The following is a 17,594-nucleotide window of genomic DNA, read 5'->3' as shown; positions in this document are numbered from 1 at the left end:
GTAAATTTGTAAGCTTCCTGACAGAAGTGTCACTTTTTTACCTCAAGGTATTCTATAGAGCCCGACAGACACTCAATATTCGAGTGGAATTAAGAAGTTTTAGGGGGTTTGATTTCTTTTCTTTTCTTTTCTAACTCTTGTTCTTCAATGCCAGTTCCAAAAACAAAAAATCTACTCTTAAAGCCTTTTCAAATATTAAGACAGAGATGAATGAAATCTTGACAATAGTTTTAAAGGCTAACACTTATTGAGTACTCACTATGTGCCAGGCATTTTTCTAAGTGTTTTTACATGTTTCCTCACTTAATCCTCACAATTGCCCAATGTGATAGTTACTATTATCCATATTTTATAGATGAGATTAAGTTACTTGCTCAAGGCCATGTACATAGCTAGTAAGTGCTAAAGTCACAATTTGAACAGAGCCAGTCTGACTGTATAGTTTAACCAATTCATTTATGCCATCTTCACGGTGGAACACTGGAACTTGACAGGGAAATTAAGTATCTGTTTTTCCCTAAATATAAGGATTCATAATTTTTTCCAAACTAGTAGTATTAAGTGAATACGTAAAGTCTTAATTTTGAAACACTTGTTCTGGCTGTAATCTAGTGTAATTTGATATGCTCTTTTACAATATGACCATACCTATACGACCTATGTTTTGCATATTTTATTCCTTTGCAAACAAGTATCTTTGGTGTTTGGGGCCAACTCCATACTATGTGGAAATTCAATAACACTTTATGTTTTAAAAATAAAGACTGAAAAAAAAAAGAAGAAAAATGTTGCAGAAATTGACAAGCTGAAATTAATATGAAAATACAAGGTGTTCAGAATTGCCAAAATTATCTTGAAAAAGAACAAAGTTAGAGGACTCACACTTCTCAGTTTCAAAATTTACTACAAAGCTATAGTAATCAAGATAGCGTGGTACTGGATAAACAAGGACCTACTGTACAGCACAGAGAACTATATTCAATATCCTGTGACAAACCACAATGGAAAAGAATATGAAAAATTGTATAGAGATGTATAACTGAATCACTTTGCTGTACAGCAGAAACTAACACAACACTGTAAATCAACTATACGTCATATACATACGGCATGAGCATAAACATATAGATAAATGGAATAGAATTGAGAGTCCAGAAATAAACTCTTACATTTATGGTCAATTAATTTTCAATAAGAATGCCAAGACTATTCAATGGGGAAAGAACAGTCTTTTCAAGAAACAGTGCTGGGACAACTGGACGTCCACATGCAAAACAAGGAATTTGGACACCTATCTCACACCATATACAAAAATCAATTCAAAATGGATTTAAAAACCTAAATGTAAGAGCTAAAACTATAAAACTCTTAGAAAGAAGTACATAAATCTTTGTGATCGTGGATTAAACAATGGTTTCTTAAATATGACACCAAAAGCACAAGCAACCAAATAAAAAATAGAAAATAGATAAACTGGACTTTATTGGTGTTTCAAAGGATACCATCAAGAAAGTAAAAAAATCCACAGAATGGGAGAAAATGTTCTTAAATCATGTATATCTGATAAAGGACTTGTATCCAGAATATGCAAAGAACTCTTATAACTCAATACATATAAAGACAAATAAGCAATTTTAAAACGATCTAAGAACTTGAATACACACTTCTCCAAAGAAGATATACAAATAGCCACAAGCATATGAAAAGATGCTAAACATCCTTAGTCACTAAGAAAATGCAAATCAAAACCAGAATAATGTACCATTTTACACACACTGGATGGTTAAAATTAAAGACAACAAGGGTTGGTGAGGAAGCAGAAAAATTGGAACCTTCATGCATTGTTAATGGAATTGCAAAATGGTGCAGCCACTTTGGAAAACAATTTGGCAGTTCCTTAAATAGCTAAACACAGAGCTTCCATATGACCAGCAATTCCATTCCTAGGCATATTCCCAGAAGAAAGGAAAATAAATGTCCACATAAAATCATATACACAAGTGTTCACAGAAGTGTTATTCATAATAGCCAGAAGTAGGAACAACCAAAATACCCATCAACTGATAAATAAACAAAATGTAGTATATCCATCTACTAAAATATTATTCAGTCACAAAAAAGAATGAAGTGCTGATACATGCTACAATGTGGATAAATCTGAAAACATTATGTTAAGTGAAAGGAGTCAGCCACCAAAGGCCACATATGATTCCATGTATACGAAATGTCTGGAATAGGCAAATCCACACGAACAGAAAGTAAATTAGTTAATAGGTACAGGGTTTCTTTTTGGAGTAATGAGAATATTCTGGAATTTGAGAGTGGTGATCACTGTATAACTCTGCAAATATATCTAAAACCAATGAACTGTACACTTGAAAAGGGTGAATTACATCTCAATAAAGTTATTTTTTTAAAAAAACATGATACCACTTCATGCCCACTAGGATGGCTATAAATCAAAAAGACTAATATTAGACTTTCATATAATCTGATACTCTAAATGGCCTTTAATATTATAAAACTTGGACTTTTGAACATCAGCTGACAAAGAAGCACTATGAGCTCTGAGCTGATGCTGTGTGCCAGCTAATACCACAATCTTTGTGTAGCAGCTTATACAATATTAGATTTTATATTTCGTTTCCCCTTATTTTGTAAACATGACAGGAAAATAGAAAAAAGAAAGTGCTAAAACTCACGGTAAGAAATGTAGGTCTCAAACTTCATATAATTAATATAAAGATAGAAATAATCATCAGCCTCAATGAAATGCTCACTGGACTTTAAGTCAATCAACTGTATGTTTGACTATAAAAGAACAAAATAAAGAACATCTATGAAATGCTAGAACTCTAAGATTATGTCAAGACTATATGATTAAAATAATTTTATAATGTTTTTAATATTTCCATAATATTTTACACTCTCTGGGACAGAACCTTCCTTAAAATATTGTTTGAAAGCATCTATGGCTCAGTTCCTTCACATTCAGCTGTTTTAAGTGTTTACAGGAACACACTATGTACGAAAATAAGAGTCTCTCTCCAGGTCTCTCTCTCTAGACATGGGCTGGTAGCCACAATACTGGCCAAGCACAGTGAATCAGGTTTAGGAACCAGATACAAGACACAGGAAAGACTACGATGCAAGTCAGAGAGACAATGTCATTACACAATAAGTGGTGGCTCTCTCCATCAAATAGAATGCAGTTAAATTTTAAAAATAAGAATCAAAATTCAACCTATTAAACACAAAATAGAAGACAATATAGACAAGTGAAAATACTATATTGAGGTAGCAGAAGTGTAGGGTGGATTTTTTTTCTATGATATCTAGTTAAAGTAACTTGGAAATAACTTAAATATGTATGTGTACCTCTCCATTAAAACTCCCTGATAACTTACTAGATAGAGTCCTAACTATGGACTCTCCTGACCTGCTCCATTATAGGATCATCCAAGTCTCAGGACTCCTTAATTGTCTCCTTAATCCCAGATCTAATTCCCCATCTTAGATTCATTAGCTGTAATTTGATACAACTGAATTGATCAGAACAGCGCTGTATAAATAGCAAGTAGCTACAAGGATGCCACATTGTACAACTCCAGGAGTGCCATTCACATTACACTGAAAACAGTGCCCCCCTGGAGTTGTGCAACATGGCAGCCACATATCTACCTTTTGGTATCAGTCAGTATTTACTTTCTTCCAATGCCTACATCAAATTTTAAATCATCCCAGGGACTTCCGTGGTGGTCCAGTGGTAAAGAATCTGCCTTCCAATGCAGGGGACGTGAGTTCGATCCCTGGTCGGGGAACTAAGATCCCACATGCCGCAGGGCAAATAAGTCCGTGCACCACAACTACTGGGCTTGCATGCCTCAACAAGAGAGCCCGTGTGCCACAAACTACAGAGCCCACTTGCTCTGGAGCTCACAAACCCTGGAGCCCGCACGCCACAACTAAAGAGAAGCCTGTGCACCACAACTGGAGAGAGGCCCATGCACCTCAACAAAAGATCCCACGTGCCACAACTAAGACCCAACGCAGACAAAAAAAAGAAAGTAATAAATTAAATATTTTTTTAAAAAATTTTAAATCATCCCAGCCTTCAAGCCTTTTAAATTCATACTTTTTACCTGTGTCAGTTTGATATGGTGTATTTGCCTAGACACACTCAAAACTTGCTGTCAATAATTCTCTCATCCTTTTGTTATCAGACTTCTATTGGACTTCTAACTTTCCTCTCTTTACCTTTCCTGCTTATAAAATAACTTCTTTTAAAACCCATGAATTCCCAATTCTTATTATATTGTCTTAGTATAAAATATAAGTATTATATTTATACTTATTAATTTAATTTTCAATAACATTATAAATGAAAGATAATTCTCTATAGAATTTTTTGGGGATTCATTCTTGAATGACAGCGGTATCTGGACTATTGACTTAAAATAGGGGAAAACTGAGTTTCTAAATTTCTGGAGGAATTGGTTAGAGGGTAGCACAATAATTTTTCTACCTAATACAAACATGTATTTTGTTTCCATTCTCCTAAAAATAAGATGACATTAACATATATATTTTTAGATATGTTTGCCCTTGGACAATGCTAAATCCTAAGGTTAACAGAATTTTTAATCTTCTAATGTTGTCTTCTCACTAATACAAATTCAATGGGGTTGGTTTAACGTAAAAACAGAAAAATGGATACCTCTGGGAAATTCTTTTGCATAGACTTACACTATAAAGGATCTTTTCATTCATTCACCAAATGATGACTCTCAAGATTGCCTGCTGGTGGTTAATACATTGACAAAAGGGGATTCAAAGTGTCAAATTTTATGAAGAAGAGAGAAAAGAAAACTTTGCCACCAAAAAGTCACATCAAAAATTTTTTAAATTCATTTCTGATACGTTAATGGTAAAATCTAGTATCTTAATATTGATGTCCAAATGGAGGATCCTCCTATCATAATTCTAACAGAACACCCACTTCAGAATCTTGTCTCTTTTTACTTTCTTTTATTCCAGGCTGAAAGAGATCATCCAATAGCTTTATTGACTGAGTTTACTGTCTGTCAGAACTTTAAATGAAATCTGTGTTCAAAACAAAGTCTGAAACCTCTATTCTAAATCTAATGATGTAGTTTTGTTGCTGTCTTTCCAGTAAAATATTAGCACAACTTTTGGCTGGTCCTTGGCTGAAGCTGATTTTTTTATTATTAATAGGCAAGATAAATCCATCAGCCTATCTCTCAATTTTCATGAATGCATGCATTCATTCATACATATTGTTGAATACTTTTTATATGCATATTATTCTAATAATTTCTGATCCTAACCATTTATTCTCAGTCATGGGGATGATTGTATTGTAAGATCTGTCTTGTCTGTGCAATATTCTGAGTATTTTCAATATAATGCAATGTAAAGGAAGTTTCTCCCTCCTCTCACCTCAACTTTGTCCAGGTGTAATTTTATCTCATCCCCAAATATGCTGTGAAAATAACAGAATGCTATTCTGTAATTCTAAGCTTGTATATAGTCCTTGTAAGAGAACACTTACAGTCAGTTCTGATTTGTTTGAAGATATGGTGCTCTCATTTGATGTGTTTGTTGTAGAATCCTGTGACTACTGCAGGTGTATAGGAACAACAAATTGCAGTACTTTAGACGAGGGAGCTGCAGTGTATAAAATCAGGCATACCACTGGCTTCTTGTTGTACCTGTACTGCTTTCGCATTCTACGAAAATCAGTACCATACTTAACTTGTCCAGATTTCATCTAGGGTAAAGGAAAATTTTAGATTACTGACTATTTTTTGAATTCAATAACATATCTTCACCAGGAAATGCCAAACCTGATTTCTCTCATCAGGCATACCAAAGCAATCTATCTGCCCACCCTCTTTCAGTTTTGCATGTAACTCTAAACCTAACAAATAGGCTTCCTGAAGGGAAAATATCAATGACTTTAAATGATACCCAATTTTATGTCTTTATAAGTCACCTTTTCACACTGAAACATGGAAGCTTCATAAACTAAGTTAATACTTGCTTTCAAAGCAACAATATTATTTGCCTTCATTATAAATAAACAGAATTCATTTGAGACAATGATTTTTCAAATGAAAGGATTAAAATAATCCCATTAAAACCAAAACAAAGGCATTTTAAGTTCTTACATCTTTATTAAAGTACTTATTTTATAAACCTGGCTCAATAATAACTCATACTTTTATATCACATATTTGCCTTTAAGCAATACATAACACACTTAAGGCAGATTTACCTTATAGATGGCCACTGCACTGATTTATACAAATAGCAAAAATCACATGGAGGAGCATCTACTGATATCTTTCCTGGTACTTATCTTTAGATTTTAAAACTGCATAATAAGTAGAGTTTCCATAAAATTTCATTTTTGAGATAGGAAACAAACAATTTTGCCTTTATCTGTTAGATTGGATGTAGTTATTAGTAATAACATAACCTTTAAATCTGTAGGGAAAACCAATACTTTACCTTCACTGCTCAGACAAGGCTCAACAGCAAGTAAAATGAGGTGCCACTGTAAAATCATATTGCTAAGTATTACCTTAACTCAAAATTCTGCTTATGTAATTATATCATATCACAGCTAAAAATTACTATTTAATATATCAAGATACATCCAAAAGCATCCTTTGGTTGCATTAATATCAGGAGGCTTAGGCAGCACTGAAGATTCATTCTCTGCTCTTCTGGTCATTAGTATAATCTGAAGCTTTTGAAACTATTTGGTGATCCTATTTTGGGGCCCAATATCACAAAACCTTCAGGAGAATACTGGACCCAGGTGGAAGAATTTGAAGACTGGAAGACTTGCAGTTAAGGTAGAGTTATCATTAGCAGATCTTAGGGAAACAGGAATGCAGCCAGAATCACTTGATATTTATTAGAAATCAAGATTCACTGAATCATTTCTCTTTCAAAAAAATATCTTTAAAACTTGTATATTTTCAAATGTTCTTTTTTTAAAGAACATATAAAATTAAGGTATTTGTGAAAATAAACCAGTTTCAAGTATACTTGTTTCTCTTCATTTTGCTTCCTTCAAAGGATTTCTTCTCATCAAGCACAAATGTGCTAATCTTTACAGCAAGACAAACTCTTCTGTGCTAAATCTTTTTAATCTTTTCTTTTCATCCTCTGAGAAAAGGTCTTCTTCATTGGCTGTAGTAGATGTAAAATCATAGTCTCTGGAATGACCATTTACAAAAGTAAATAAGGGATATTTCTCCTTAGAAGAAATTTTCAGCATCTGTAACAGAAAGAACAGAAGAATCCCTTATTGGATGCAATAGTACACAGTAGGACCACATGATGAAATCTAATGTTTTAGCCCTGAATCTCTCTTGTTAGCTTCTCTCATTTACATTTATCCAGTGCTACTGCTTTACTGTTCTGGCTAAAAGACAAAAGTTGATCAGCATTGTATAGTTTATTTATCGCTAAATACCTACTTCCCCATTAGGATTAGACCATCAGAAATTAACTATATTATCATTCCTACCCAAAACCCCCCAAAGTAAAGTCTTTTGGTCACATTTGTTTGAAGGCTTACTAGTGAGTTAAGATTTATCTTCTATTGGTGGTAACAGACAATAAAACAAAATGGTATCACTGATTATGGTAAAATACTGTGAATGACTGTTTAGTACCATAACACAGAAAAAAAAATTAAACTAAGTCAAAAGGTCCATTCTAATCTCACTTCTACAACTTAACTTTGATGTGATCTTTGACAAATCACTCTACCTGAGTATCACCTATAAAACTGGGCAAAAGTTATCGAATCTCCTTATCTCAGAGAAATGTTAGGATGACCAAAAGCAATAAAAAGTTATTTTTTAAAATCAAGTTTGGTCTTTTCAAAGATTTCTATATTAAAAAAAATATATTTCTGCAATAATCTAGTTAAGATGAAAAACAGTATTCTTATACACAGTAACAATCCACACTTTACATATTACCTTCTAAAGTTACATTACACAATTTAGAAGTAAAATAAGTAATATCTGGAATTTTGTGAGAACACCAACAACCTTTATATAACCTCTGTCAATTTGGGATTCGTTGACAAGCCAACAACCCATTCTAAACCATTTAAATATTTCCGTTAAACAAAGTCTATTAAAAAATTAAAACAATTTTCATTTTAAGGTGAACAAAAATTTTTGAGTGAAGGATGTTTTTATAGAAATAAACATTTCTATAGGTAACCAGGACTTATAAGAAGGATTCTGAAAAGTTTATGTGAGTTACAAAGAATGCTGAAAAAATATCAATAGTACTTATACATCATTAATCATGATCAATTAAATATAATTTAAGGATAATTTTAGCAGTAAAAACTAAACTCTCCCAAATGTTGATATTCAACTGAAGGCTCATCAAATTCTTATATATTACATTTATAGATTCTCTTGGCGAAAATAAATATGTAGCCCTAGGATATAGATACAATGTTAAATTTAAAATATTTCAATGAGACAGTTAATATGAAATCCATTTTCTAATTGAGTGGAAATGAACCATTTAAAAACAATCAAGTACTTAAAAAACCAGATGTGATGAAATATGATTGATCCTATAATTCATATTCTGCTCCTGCTTTTTACACTTCTCAAATTCATTTAACTTATATTCTAAAAAAAAAAGGTAGAGAGAAGGGCAAAAATGTGGAAATGAAAAGTAAGAGACAGAGGGGGCCGGCATCTGATCAATCACCTTTCACCTCCAGCCAATGGCTGGAATACAGTCCAAAATTGTTACCATTTTATATTCATTTAACATCACTTATAAAAGTCCAGTATCTAACAAGCAGGTATCATTGTATCATTTTCAACTCAACACGCAAAGCTAACATTATCATGTCTTCATCCTTTCTTTCAAAATCAAGACGCCTTTCAAATGCTTTTCAAAGCTCTAAGCACCATATCAAGAATTTTTTAGACTTTTTTTTATAAAGAATAACCATTGATTTGAACTTCTATTAGAAGGGAAAAGTTTAGTTTTCTTTTTTATACTACAAAATAGGATGCACTGTCAAAACATTAAGGTCCCTCCATAATGGATAATATAAAATCTGCACAAAGAAAATTCGGAATTAGGTTATCTATATGACTTGGGGTATTATATCAATTGAGATATTATACAAAATAAAGATAATGAAAGACATTTAATAACTTGGGGAAATATTTAATATTTTGTTGTATTTCCTTCTAGATTTTTTAAAGTACATGTTTAAAATTACTTTAACAAAACTGAGATTAAATTTTATATATAGTGTTTATCCTGTTTTTCCTTTAACATTACATAATAAATACTGAACTACAATCCTCCAGCCTGTGGAATGAAAACCACATTCACAGAAAGATAGACAAAATGAAAAGGCAGAGGACTATGTATCAGATGAGGGAATAAGATAAAACCCCAAAAAACAACTAAATGAAGTGGATAGAGGTAACCTTCCAGAAAAAGAATTCAGAATAATGATAGTGAACATGGTCCTAGACCTTGAAAAAGAACGGAGGCAAAGACTGAGAAGATGCAAGAAATGTTTAACAAAGATCTAGAAGAATTAAAGAACAAACAAACAGAGATGAACAACACAACATTTGAAAACAAAAATACACTAGACAGCATCAATAGCAGAATAACTGAGGTAGAAGAATGGATAAGTGACCTGGAAGACAGAATGGTGGAATTCATTGCTGTGGAACAGAATAAAGAAAAAAGAATGAAAATAAATGAAGACAGCCTAAGAGACCTCTGGGACAACATTAAATGCACTAACATTCACATTATAGGGGTCCCAGAAGAAGAGAGAGAGAAAGGACCAGAGAAAATATTTGAAGAGATTATAGTCAAAAACTTCCCTAACATGGGAAAGGAAACAGCCAGCAAGCCCAGGAAGTGCTGAGAGTACCAGGCAGGATAAACCCAAGGAGAAACATGCCAAGACACATAGTAATCAAATTGACAAAAATTAAACACAAAGAGAAATTATTGAAAGCAGCAAGGGAAAAACAACAAATAACATACAAGGGAACTCCCATTAGGTTAACAGCTGATTTCTCAGCAGAAACTCTACAAGCCAGAAGGGAATGGTATGATATATTTAAAGAGAGGGAGGAACCTACAACCAAGATGATTCTACCCGGCAAGGATCTCATTCAGATTCGATGGAGAAATCAAAAGCTTTACAGACAAGCAAAAGCAAAGAGAATTCAGCACCACCAAACTAGCTCTAAAACAAATGCTAAAGGAACTTCTCTAAGTGGGAAACACAAGAGAAGAAAAGGACCTACAAAAACAAACCCAAAACAATTAAGAAAATGGTAATAGGAACATACATGTCGATAATTACCTTAAATATGAATGGATTAAATGCTCCAACCAAAAGACACAGGCTTGCTGAATAGATACAAATACAAGACGCATATATACGCTGTTTATAGGAGACCCACTGCAGACCTAGGGACACATACAGACTGAAAGTAAGGGGATGAAAAAATTTTCCATGCAAATGGAAATCAAAAGAAAGCTGGAGTAGCAATACTCATATCAGACAAAATAGACTTTAAAATAAAGAATGTTACAAGAGACAAGGACGGATACTACATAATGACCAAGGGATCAATCCAAGAACATATAACAATTATAAATATATATGCAACCAACATAGGAGCACTTCAATACATAAGGCAAATGCTAACAGCTATAAAAGAGGAAATTGACAGTAACACAGTAATAGTGGGGTAACCTAACACCTCACTTACACCTGTGCACAGATCATCCAGACAGAAAATAAATAAGAAAACACAAGCTTTAAACGACACAACAGACCACACAGATTTAACTAATATTTATAGGACATTCCATCTGAAAACAGCAGATTACACTTTCGTCTCAAGTGCGCACAGAACATTCTCCAGGATAGATCACATCTTGGGTCACAGATCAAGCCTTGGTAAATTTAAGAAAATTGAAATCTAACAAGCATCTTTTCCGACCACAATGCTATGAGAATAGAAATAAATTACAGGGAAGAAAACATAAAAAAACACAAACACATGGAGGCTAAACAATACATTACTAAATAACCAAGAGATCACTGAAGAAATCAAAGAGGAAGTCAGAAAGTACCTAGAGACAAATGACAATGAAAACACAATGATCCAAAACCTATGGGATGCGGCAAAGGAAGTTCTAAGAGGGAAGTTTATAGCAATAAAATCCTACCTCAAGAAACAAGAAAAATCCCAAATAAACAATCTAAACTTACACCTAAAGGAACTAGAGAGAGAAGAACAAACAAAACCCAAAGTCAGCAGAAGGAAAGAAATCATAAAGATCAGAGCAGAAATAAATGAAATAGAAACAAAGAAAACAATAGCAAAGATCAATAAAACTAAAAGCCGGTTCTTTGAGAAGATAAACAAAATTGATAAACCTTTAGCCAGACTCATCAAGAAGAAGAGGGAGAGGACTCAAATAAATAAAATTAGAAATGAAAAAGGAGAAGTTACAATGGACCCCAAAGAAATACAAAGCATCATAAGAGACTACTACAAGCAACTCTATGCCAATAAAATGGACAGCCTGGAAGAAATGGACAAATATTTAGAAAAGCACAACCTTACCAGACTGAACCAGGAAGAAATAGAAAATATAAACAGACCAATCACAAGCACTGAAAGTGAAACTGTGATTAAAAATGTTCCAACAGGGCTTCCCTGGTGGTGCAGTGGTTGAGAGTCCGCCTGCCGGTGCAGGGGACACAGGTTCGTGCCCCGGTCTGGGAAGATCCCACATGCCGCGGAGCAGCTGGGCCCATGAGCCATGGCCGCTGAGCCTGCGCGTCTGGAGCCTGTGCTCCACAACGGGAGTGGCCACAATAGTGAGAGGCCCACGTACCGCAAAAAAAAAAAAAAAAATGTTCCAACAAACAAAAGCCCAGGACCAGATGGCTTCACAGGCAAATTCTATCAAACATTTAGAGGAGCGCTAACACCTAAGTTTCTCAAACTCTTCCAAAATATATCAGAGGGAGGAACACTCCCAAACTCATTCTACGAGGCCACCACCACCCTGATACCAAAACCAGACAAAGATGTTACCAAAGAAGAAAACTATAGGCCAATATCACTGATGAATATAGATGCAAAAATCCTCAACAAAATACTAGCAAACAGAATCCAACAGCACATTAAAAGGATCATACACCATGACAGTGGGATTTATCCCAGGGATGCAAGGATTCTTCAATATATGCAAATCAATCAGTGTGATATAGCTGATCCACTTTGTTATACAGCAGAAACTAACACAACATTGTAAAGCAATTATACTCCAATAGAAATGTTAAAAAAAATCAATGTGATACACCAATATTAATAAACTGAAGAATAAAAACCAAATGATCATCTCAATAAATGCAGAAAAAGCTTTTCACAAAATTCAACACCTATTTATGATTAAAAACTCTCCAGGGAGTGGGCACAGAGGGACCCTACATCAACATAATAAAGCCCATATATTACAAACACACAGCAAACACCATTCTCAAAGGTGAAAAACTGAAAGCATTTCCTCTAAGATCAGAAACAAGAAAAGGATGTCCACTCTCGCCACTATTATTCAGCACAGTTTTGGAAGTCCTGGCCACGGCAATCAGAGAAGCAAAAGAAATAAATGGAATACAAATTGGAAAAGAAGAAGTAAAACTGTCATTGTTTGCAGATGACATGATACTATACAAAGAGAATCATAAAGATGCCCCCAGAAAACTACTAGAGTTAATCAATGAATTTGGTAAAGTAGCAGGATACAAAATTAATGCACAGAAATCTCTGGCATTCCTACACACTAATGATGAAAAATCTGAAAGTGAAGTTAAGAAAACACTCCCATTTACCACTGCAACAAAAAGAATAAAATATCTAGGAATAAACCTACCTAAGGAGACAAAAGACCTGTATGCAGAAAATTATAAGACACTGATGAAAGAAATTAAAGATGATACAAACAGATGGAGAGATACACCATGTTCTTGGATTGGAAGAATCAACATTGTGAAAATGACTCTACTACCCAAAGCAATCTACAGATTCAATGCAATCCCCATCAAACTACCACTGGCATTTTTCACAGATTTGAACAAAAAATTTCACAATTTTTATGAAAACACAAAAAAACCCATATAACCAAAGCAATCTTGAGAAAGAAAAACGGAGCTGGAGGAATAAGGCTCCCTGACTTCAGACTATACTACAAAGCTACAGTAATCAAGACAGTATGGTACTGGCACAAAAACAGAAAGATAGATCAATGGAACAGGATAGAAAGCACAGAGATACACCCACACACCTGTGGTCATCTTATCTTTGATAAAGGAGGCAAGAATATAAATGGAGAAGAGACAGCCTCTTCAATAAGCAGTGCTGGGAAAACTAGACAGCTACATGTAAAAGAATGAAATTAGAACACTCCCTAACAACATAAACAAAAATAAACTCAAAATGGATTAAAGACCTAAATGTAAGGCCAGACACTATCAAACTCTTAGAGGAAAACATAGGCAGAACACTCTATGACATAAATCACAGCAAGGTCCTTTTTGACCCACCTCCTAGAGAAATGGAAATAAAAACAAAAATAAACAAATGAGACCTAATGAAACTTAAAAGCTTTTGCACAGCAAAGGGCAACATAAACAAGACCAAAAGACAACCGTCAGAATGCGAGAAAATATTTGCAAATAAAGCAACTGACAAAGGATTAATCTTCAAAATTTACAAGCAGCTCATGCAGCTCAATATCAAATAAACAAACAACCCAATCCAAAAATGGGCAGAAGATCTAAAAAGACATTTCTCCAAAGAAAATATACAGATTGCCAACAAACACATGAAAGAATGCTCAACATCATTAATCGTTAGAGAAATGCAAATCAAAACTACAATGAGGTATCATCTCACACAGGTCAGAATGGCCATCATCAAAAAATCTACAAACAATAAATGCTGGAGAGGGTGTGGAGAAAGAGGAACCCTCTGGCACTGTTGGTGGCAATGTAAATTGATACAGCCACTATGGAGAGCAGTATGGAGGTTCCTTAAAAAACTACAAATAGAACTACCATATGACCCAGCAATCCCACTACTGGGCACATACCCTGAGAAAACCATAATTCAAAAAGAGTCATGCACCACAATGTTCCTTGCAGCTCTATTTACAATAGTCTGGACATGGAAGCAACCTAAGTGTCCATCAACAGATGAATGGATAAAGAAGATGTGGCACATATATACAATGGAATATTACTCAGCCATAAAAGGAAACAAAATTGAGTTATTTGTAGTGAGGTGGATGGACCTAGAGTCTGTCATACACAGTGAAGTAAGTCAGAAAGAGAAAAACAAATACTGTGTGCTAACACATATATACGGAATCTAAAAAACAGAACAAAAAAAAAGGTCATGAAGAACTAGAGGCAAGACAGGAATAAAGACACAGACCTACTAGAGAATGGACTTGAGGATACGAGGCGGGGCAAGGGTAAGCTGGGACAAAGTGAGAGAGTGGCATGGACATATATACACTATCAAATGTAAAACAGATAGCTAGTGGGAAGCAGCTGCATAGCACAGGGAGATCAGCTCAGTGCTTTGTGAGCACCTAGAGGGGTGGGAGGGAGGGAGACGCAAGAGGGAAGAGATATGGGGATATATGTATATGTATAACTGATTCACTTTGTTATAAAGCAGAAACTAACACACCATTGTAAAGCAATTATACTCCAATAAAGATGCTTAAATAAATAAATAAATAAATAAATAAATAAATATAATAAAATAAAAAAGTCACAGGGACGTATTCTACACCATGGGGAATATAGTCTATAATACTGTAATTACTCTGTATGGTGACAGATGGTAACTGGACTTATCATGGTGATCACTGCATAATGTGTAAAAATACTGAATCACCATGTTGTACAACTGAAACTAGTCTAATATTGTATGTCAATTATAATTCAATATAAAAAAGAAAAAACACAATTATTAAAAAAAGAAAGAAAAAAGATTAGAAGGAAATGAATTGTAGTGCTAATCTAAAATGGCAGCATCCTAGGTGAAAGACCTATACACTGAAAACTATAAAACTCTCATAAAGGAAACTGAAGATGATTTAAAGAAATGGAAAGATATCTCATGCTCTTGGATTGACAGAATTAATATTGTTAAAAGGCTGTACTACTCAAAGCAATCTACAGATTTAATGCAATCCCTATCATATTATCCAAGACATTTTTCACAGAACTAGAACAAATAATACTAAAATTTATATGGAACCACAAAAGACCCAGAGTTGCCAAAGCATTCCTCAGGGAAAAGAACAAAGCTGGAGGCAAAACCCTCCCAGACTTCAGACAATACTACAAAGCTACAGTAAACAAAACAGCATGGTATTGGCACACAGACATATAGATCGATGGAACAGAATAGAGAGCCCAGAAGTAAACCCACACACCTACTGTCAATTAATCTATAACAAAGGAAGCAAGAATATACAATGGAGAAAAGACAATCTCTTCAGCAAGTGGTGCTGGGAAAGCTGGACAGCCTCACATAAATCAGTGAAATTAGAACACTCCCTCAAACGATATACAAAACAAAATCAAAATGTCTTAAAGACCTAAATACAGGACATGACACCATAAAACTCCCAGAAGAGAACATAGACAAAACACTCTTCGACATAAATCATAGCAATATTTTCTTAGATCAGTCTCCCAAGACAAAAGAAATAAGAGCAAAAGTAAACAAATGGGACCTAAACAAACTTATAAGCTTTTGCACAGCAAAGGAAACCATCAACAAAATTAAAAGACAACCTACAGAATGGGAGAAAATATTTGCAAACGATGCACCTGACAAAGGGTTAATATCTAAAATATACAAACAGCTCATACTACTCAACATCAAAACAAACAACCCAATCAAAAAATGGGGGGAAAACCTAAATAGTTGTTTCTTTAAAGAAGACATGCCGATTGGCCAACAGGTATATGAAAAGATGTTCAACATCTGTACCTCAATAAATAAATAAACAAACAACAAGGTCCTACTGTACAGCACAGGGAACTATATTCAATATCCTGTGATAAACCATAATGGAAAAGAATACAAAAAAGTATATATATGTACAACTGAGAATATACATGTATAAAAGAATATATATACATATATAAGTACAACTGTACAGCAGACATTAAGGTAACATTGTAAATCAACTATACTTCAAAAAATTCAATAAATAAATAAATACATGTTTTAAAACGTAGTATACTGTAGTTCTCGCTTCGGCAGCACATATACTAAAATTGGAACGATACAGAGAAGATTAGCACGGTCCCTGCTCAAGGATGACAGGCAAATTTGTGAAGCGTTCCATATTTTTCTTATTCAACATAGTTCTGGAAGTTTCAGTCACAGCAATCAGAGAAGAAAAGGAAATAAAAGGAATCCAAATTGGAAAAGAAGAAGTAAAGCTGTCACTGTTTGCAGATGACATGATACTATACATAGAGAATCCTAAAGATGCTACCAGAAAACTGCTAGAGCTAATCAATGAATTTGGTAAAGTAGCAGGATACAAAATTAATGCACAGAAATCTCTGGCATTCCTATACACTAATGATGAAAAATCTGAAAGTAAAATCAAGAAAGCACTCCCATTTACCATTGCAACAAAAAGAATAAAGTATCTAGGAATAAACCTACCTAAGGAGACAAAAGACCTGTATGCAGAAAGCTGTAAGACACTGATGAAAGAAATTAAAGATGATACAAAGAGATGGAGAGATATACCATGTTCTTGGATTGGAAGAATCAACATTGTGAAAATGACTCTACTACCCAAAGCAATCTACAGATTCAATGCAATCCCTATCAAACTATCACTGGCATTTTTCACAGAACTAGAACAAAAAATTTCACAATTTGTATGAAAACACAAAAGACCCCGAATAGCCAAAGCAATCTTGAGAACGAAAAACGGAGCTGGAGGAATCAGGCTCCCTGACTTCAGACTATACTACAAAGCTACAGTAATCAAGATAGCATGGTACTGGCACAAAAACAGAAAGATAGATCAATGGAACAGGATAGAAAGTCCAGAGATAAACCCACGCACATATGGTCACCTTATCTTTGATAAAGGAGGCAGGAATGTACAGTGGAGAAAGGACAGCCTCTTCAATAAGTGGTGCTGGGAAAACTGGACAGGTACATGTAAAAGTATGATATTAGATCACTCCCTAACACCATACACAAAAATAAGCTCAAAATGGATTAAAGACCTAAATGTAAGGCCAGACACTATCAAACTCTTAGAGGAAAACATAGGCAGAACACTCTATGACATAAATCACAGCAAGGTCCTTTTTGACCCACCTCCTAGAGAAATGGAAATAAAAACAAAAATAAACAAATGGGACCTAATGAAACTTCAAAGCTTTTGCACAGCAAAGT

General features: G+C 34.2%; 1 protein-coding gene across 4 annotated transcripts in view; it reads right to left on the bottom strand.

Moving 5' to 3' along the window:
• Positions 1-5,475: 5,475 nt before the first annotated feature.
• The window catches only part of ATG4C (autophagy related 4C cysteine peptidase), a 90,695-nt gene continuing 78,576 nt past the window's right edge, over positions 5,476-17,594 (bottom strand). For 2 of the 4 annotated variants that reach the window (XM_079921290.1, XM_079921291.1), the window contains exon 11: positions 5,476-7,312. In XM_079921290.1, the coding sequence (XP_079777416.1) occupies positions 7,145-7,312 (168 nt within the window). In that variant the 3' untranslated portion in view covers positions 5,476-7,144. The remainder of the gene's footprint in view (positions 7,313-17,594) is intronic. The other 2 variants (XR_013828310.1, XR_013828311.1) reach the window with 2 other exon arrangements.

This window comes from Stenella coeruleoalba, assembly GCF_951394435.1.
Source record: "Stenella coeruleoalba genome assembly, chromosome: 1".
NCBI classification, from domain to species: domain Eukaryota; kingdom Metazoa; phylum Chordata; class Mammalia; order Artiodactyla; family Delphinidae; genus Stenella; species Stenella coeruleoalba.
Note: the sequence above shows the minus strand (reverse complement) of the source record. Positions and strands in the feature narration are given on the sequence as shown.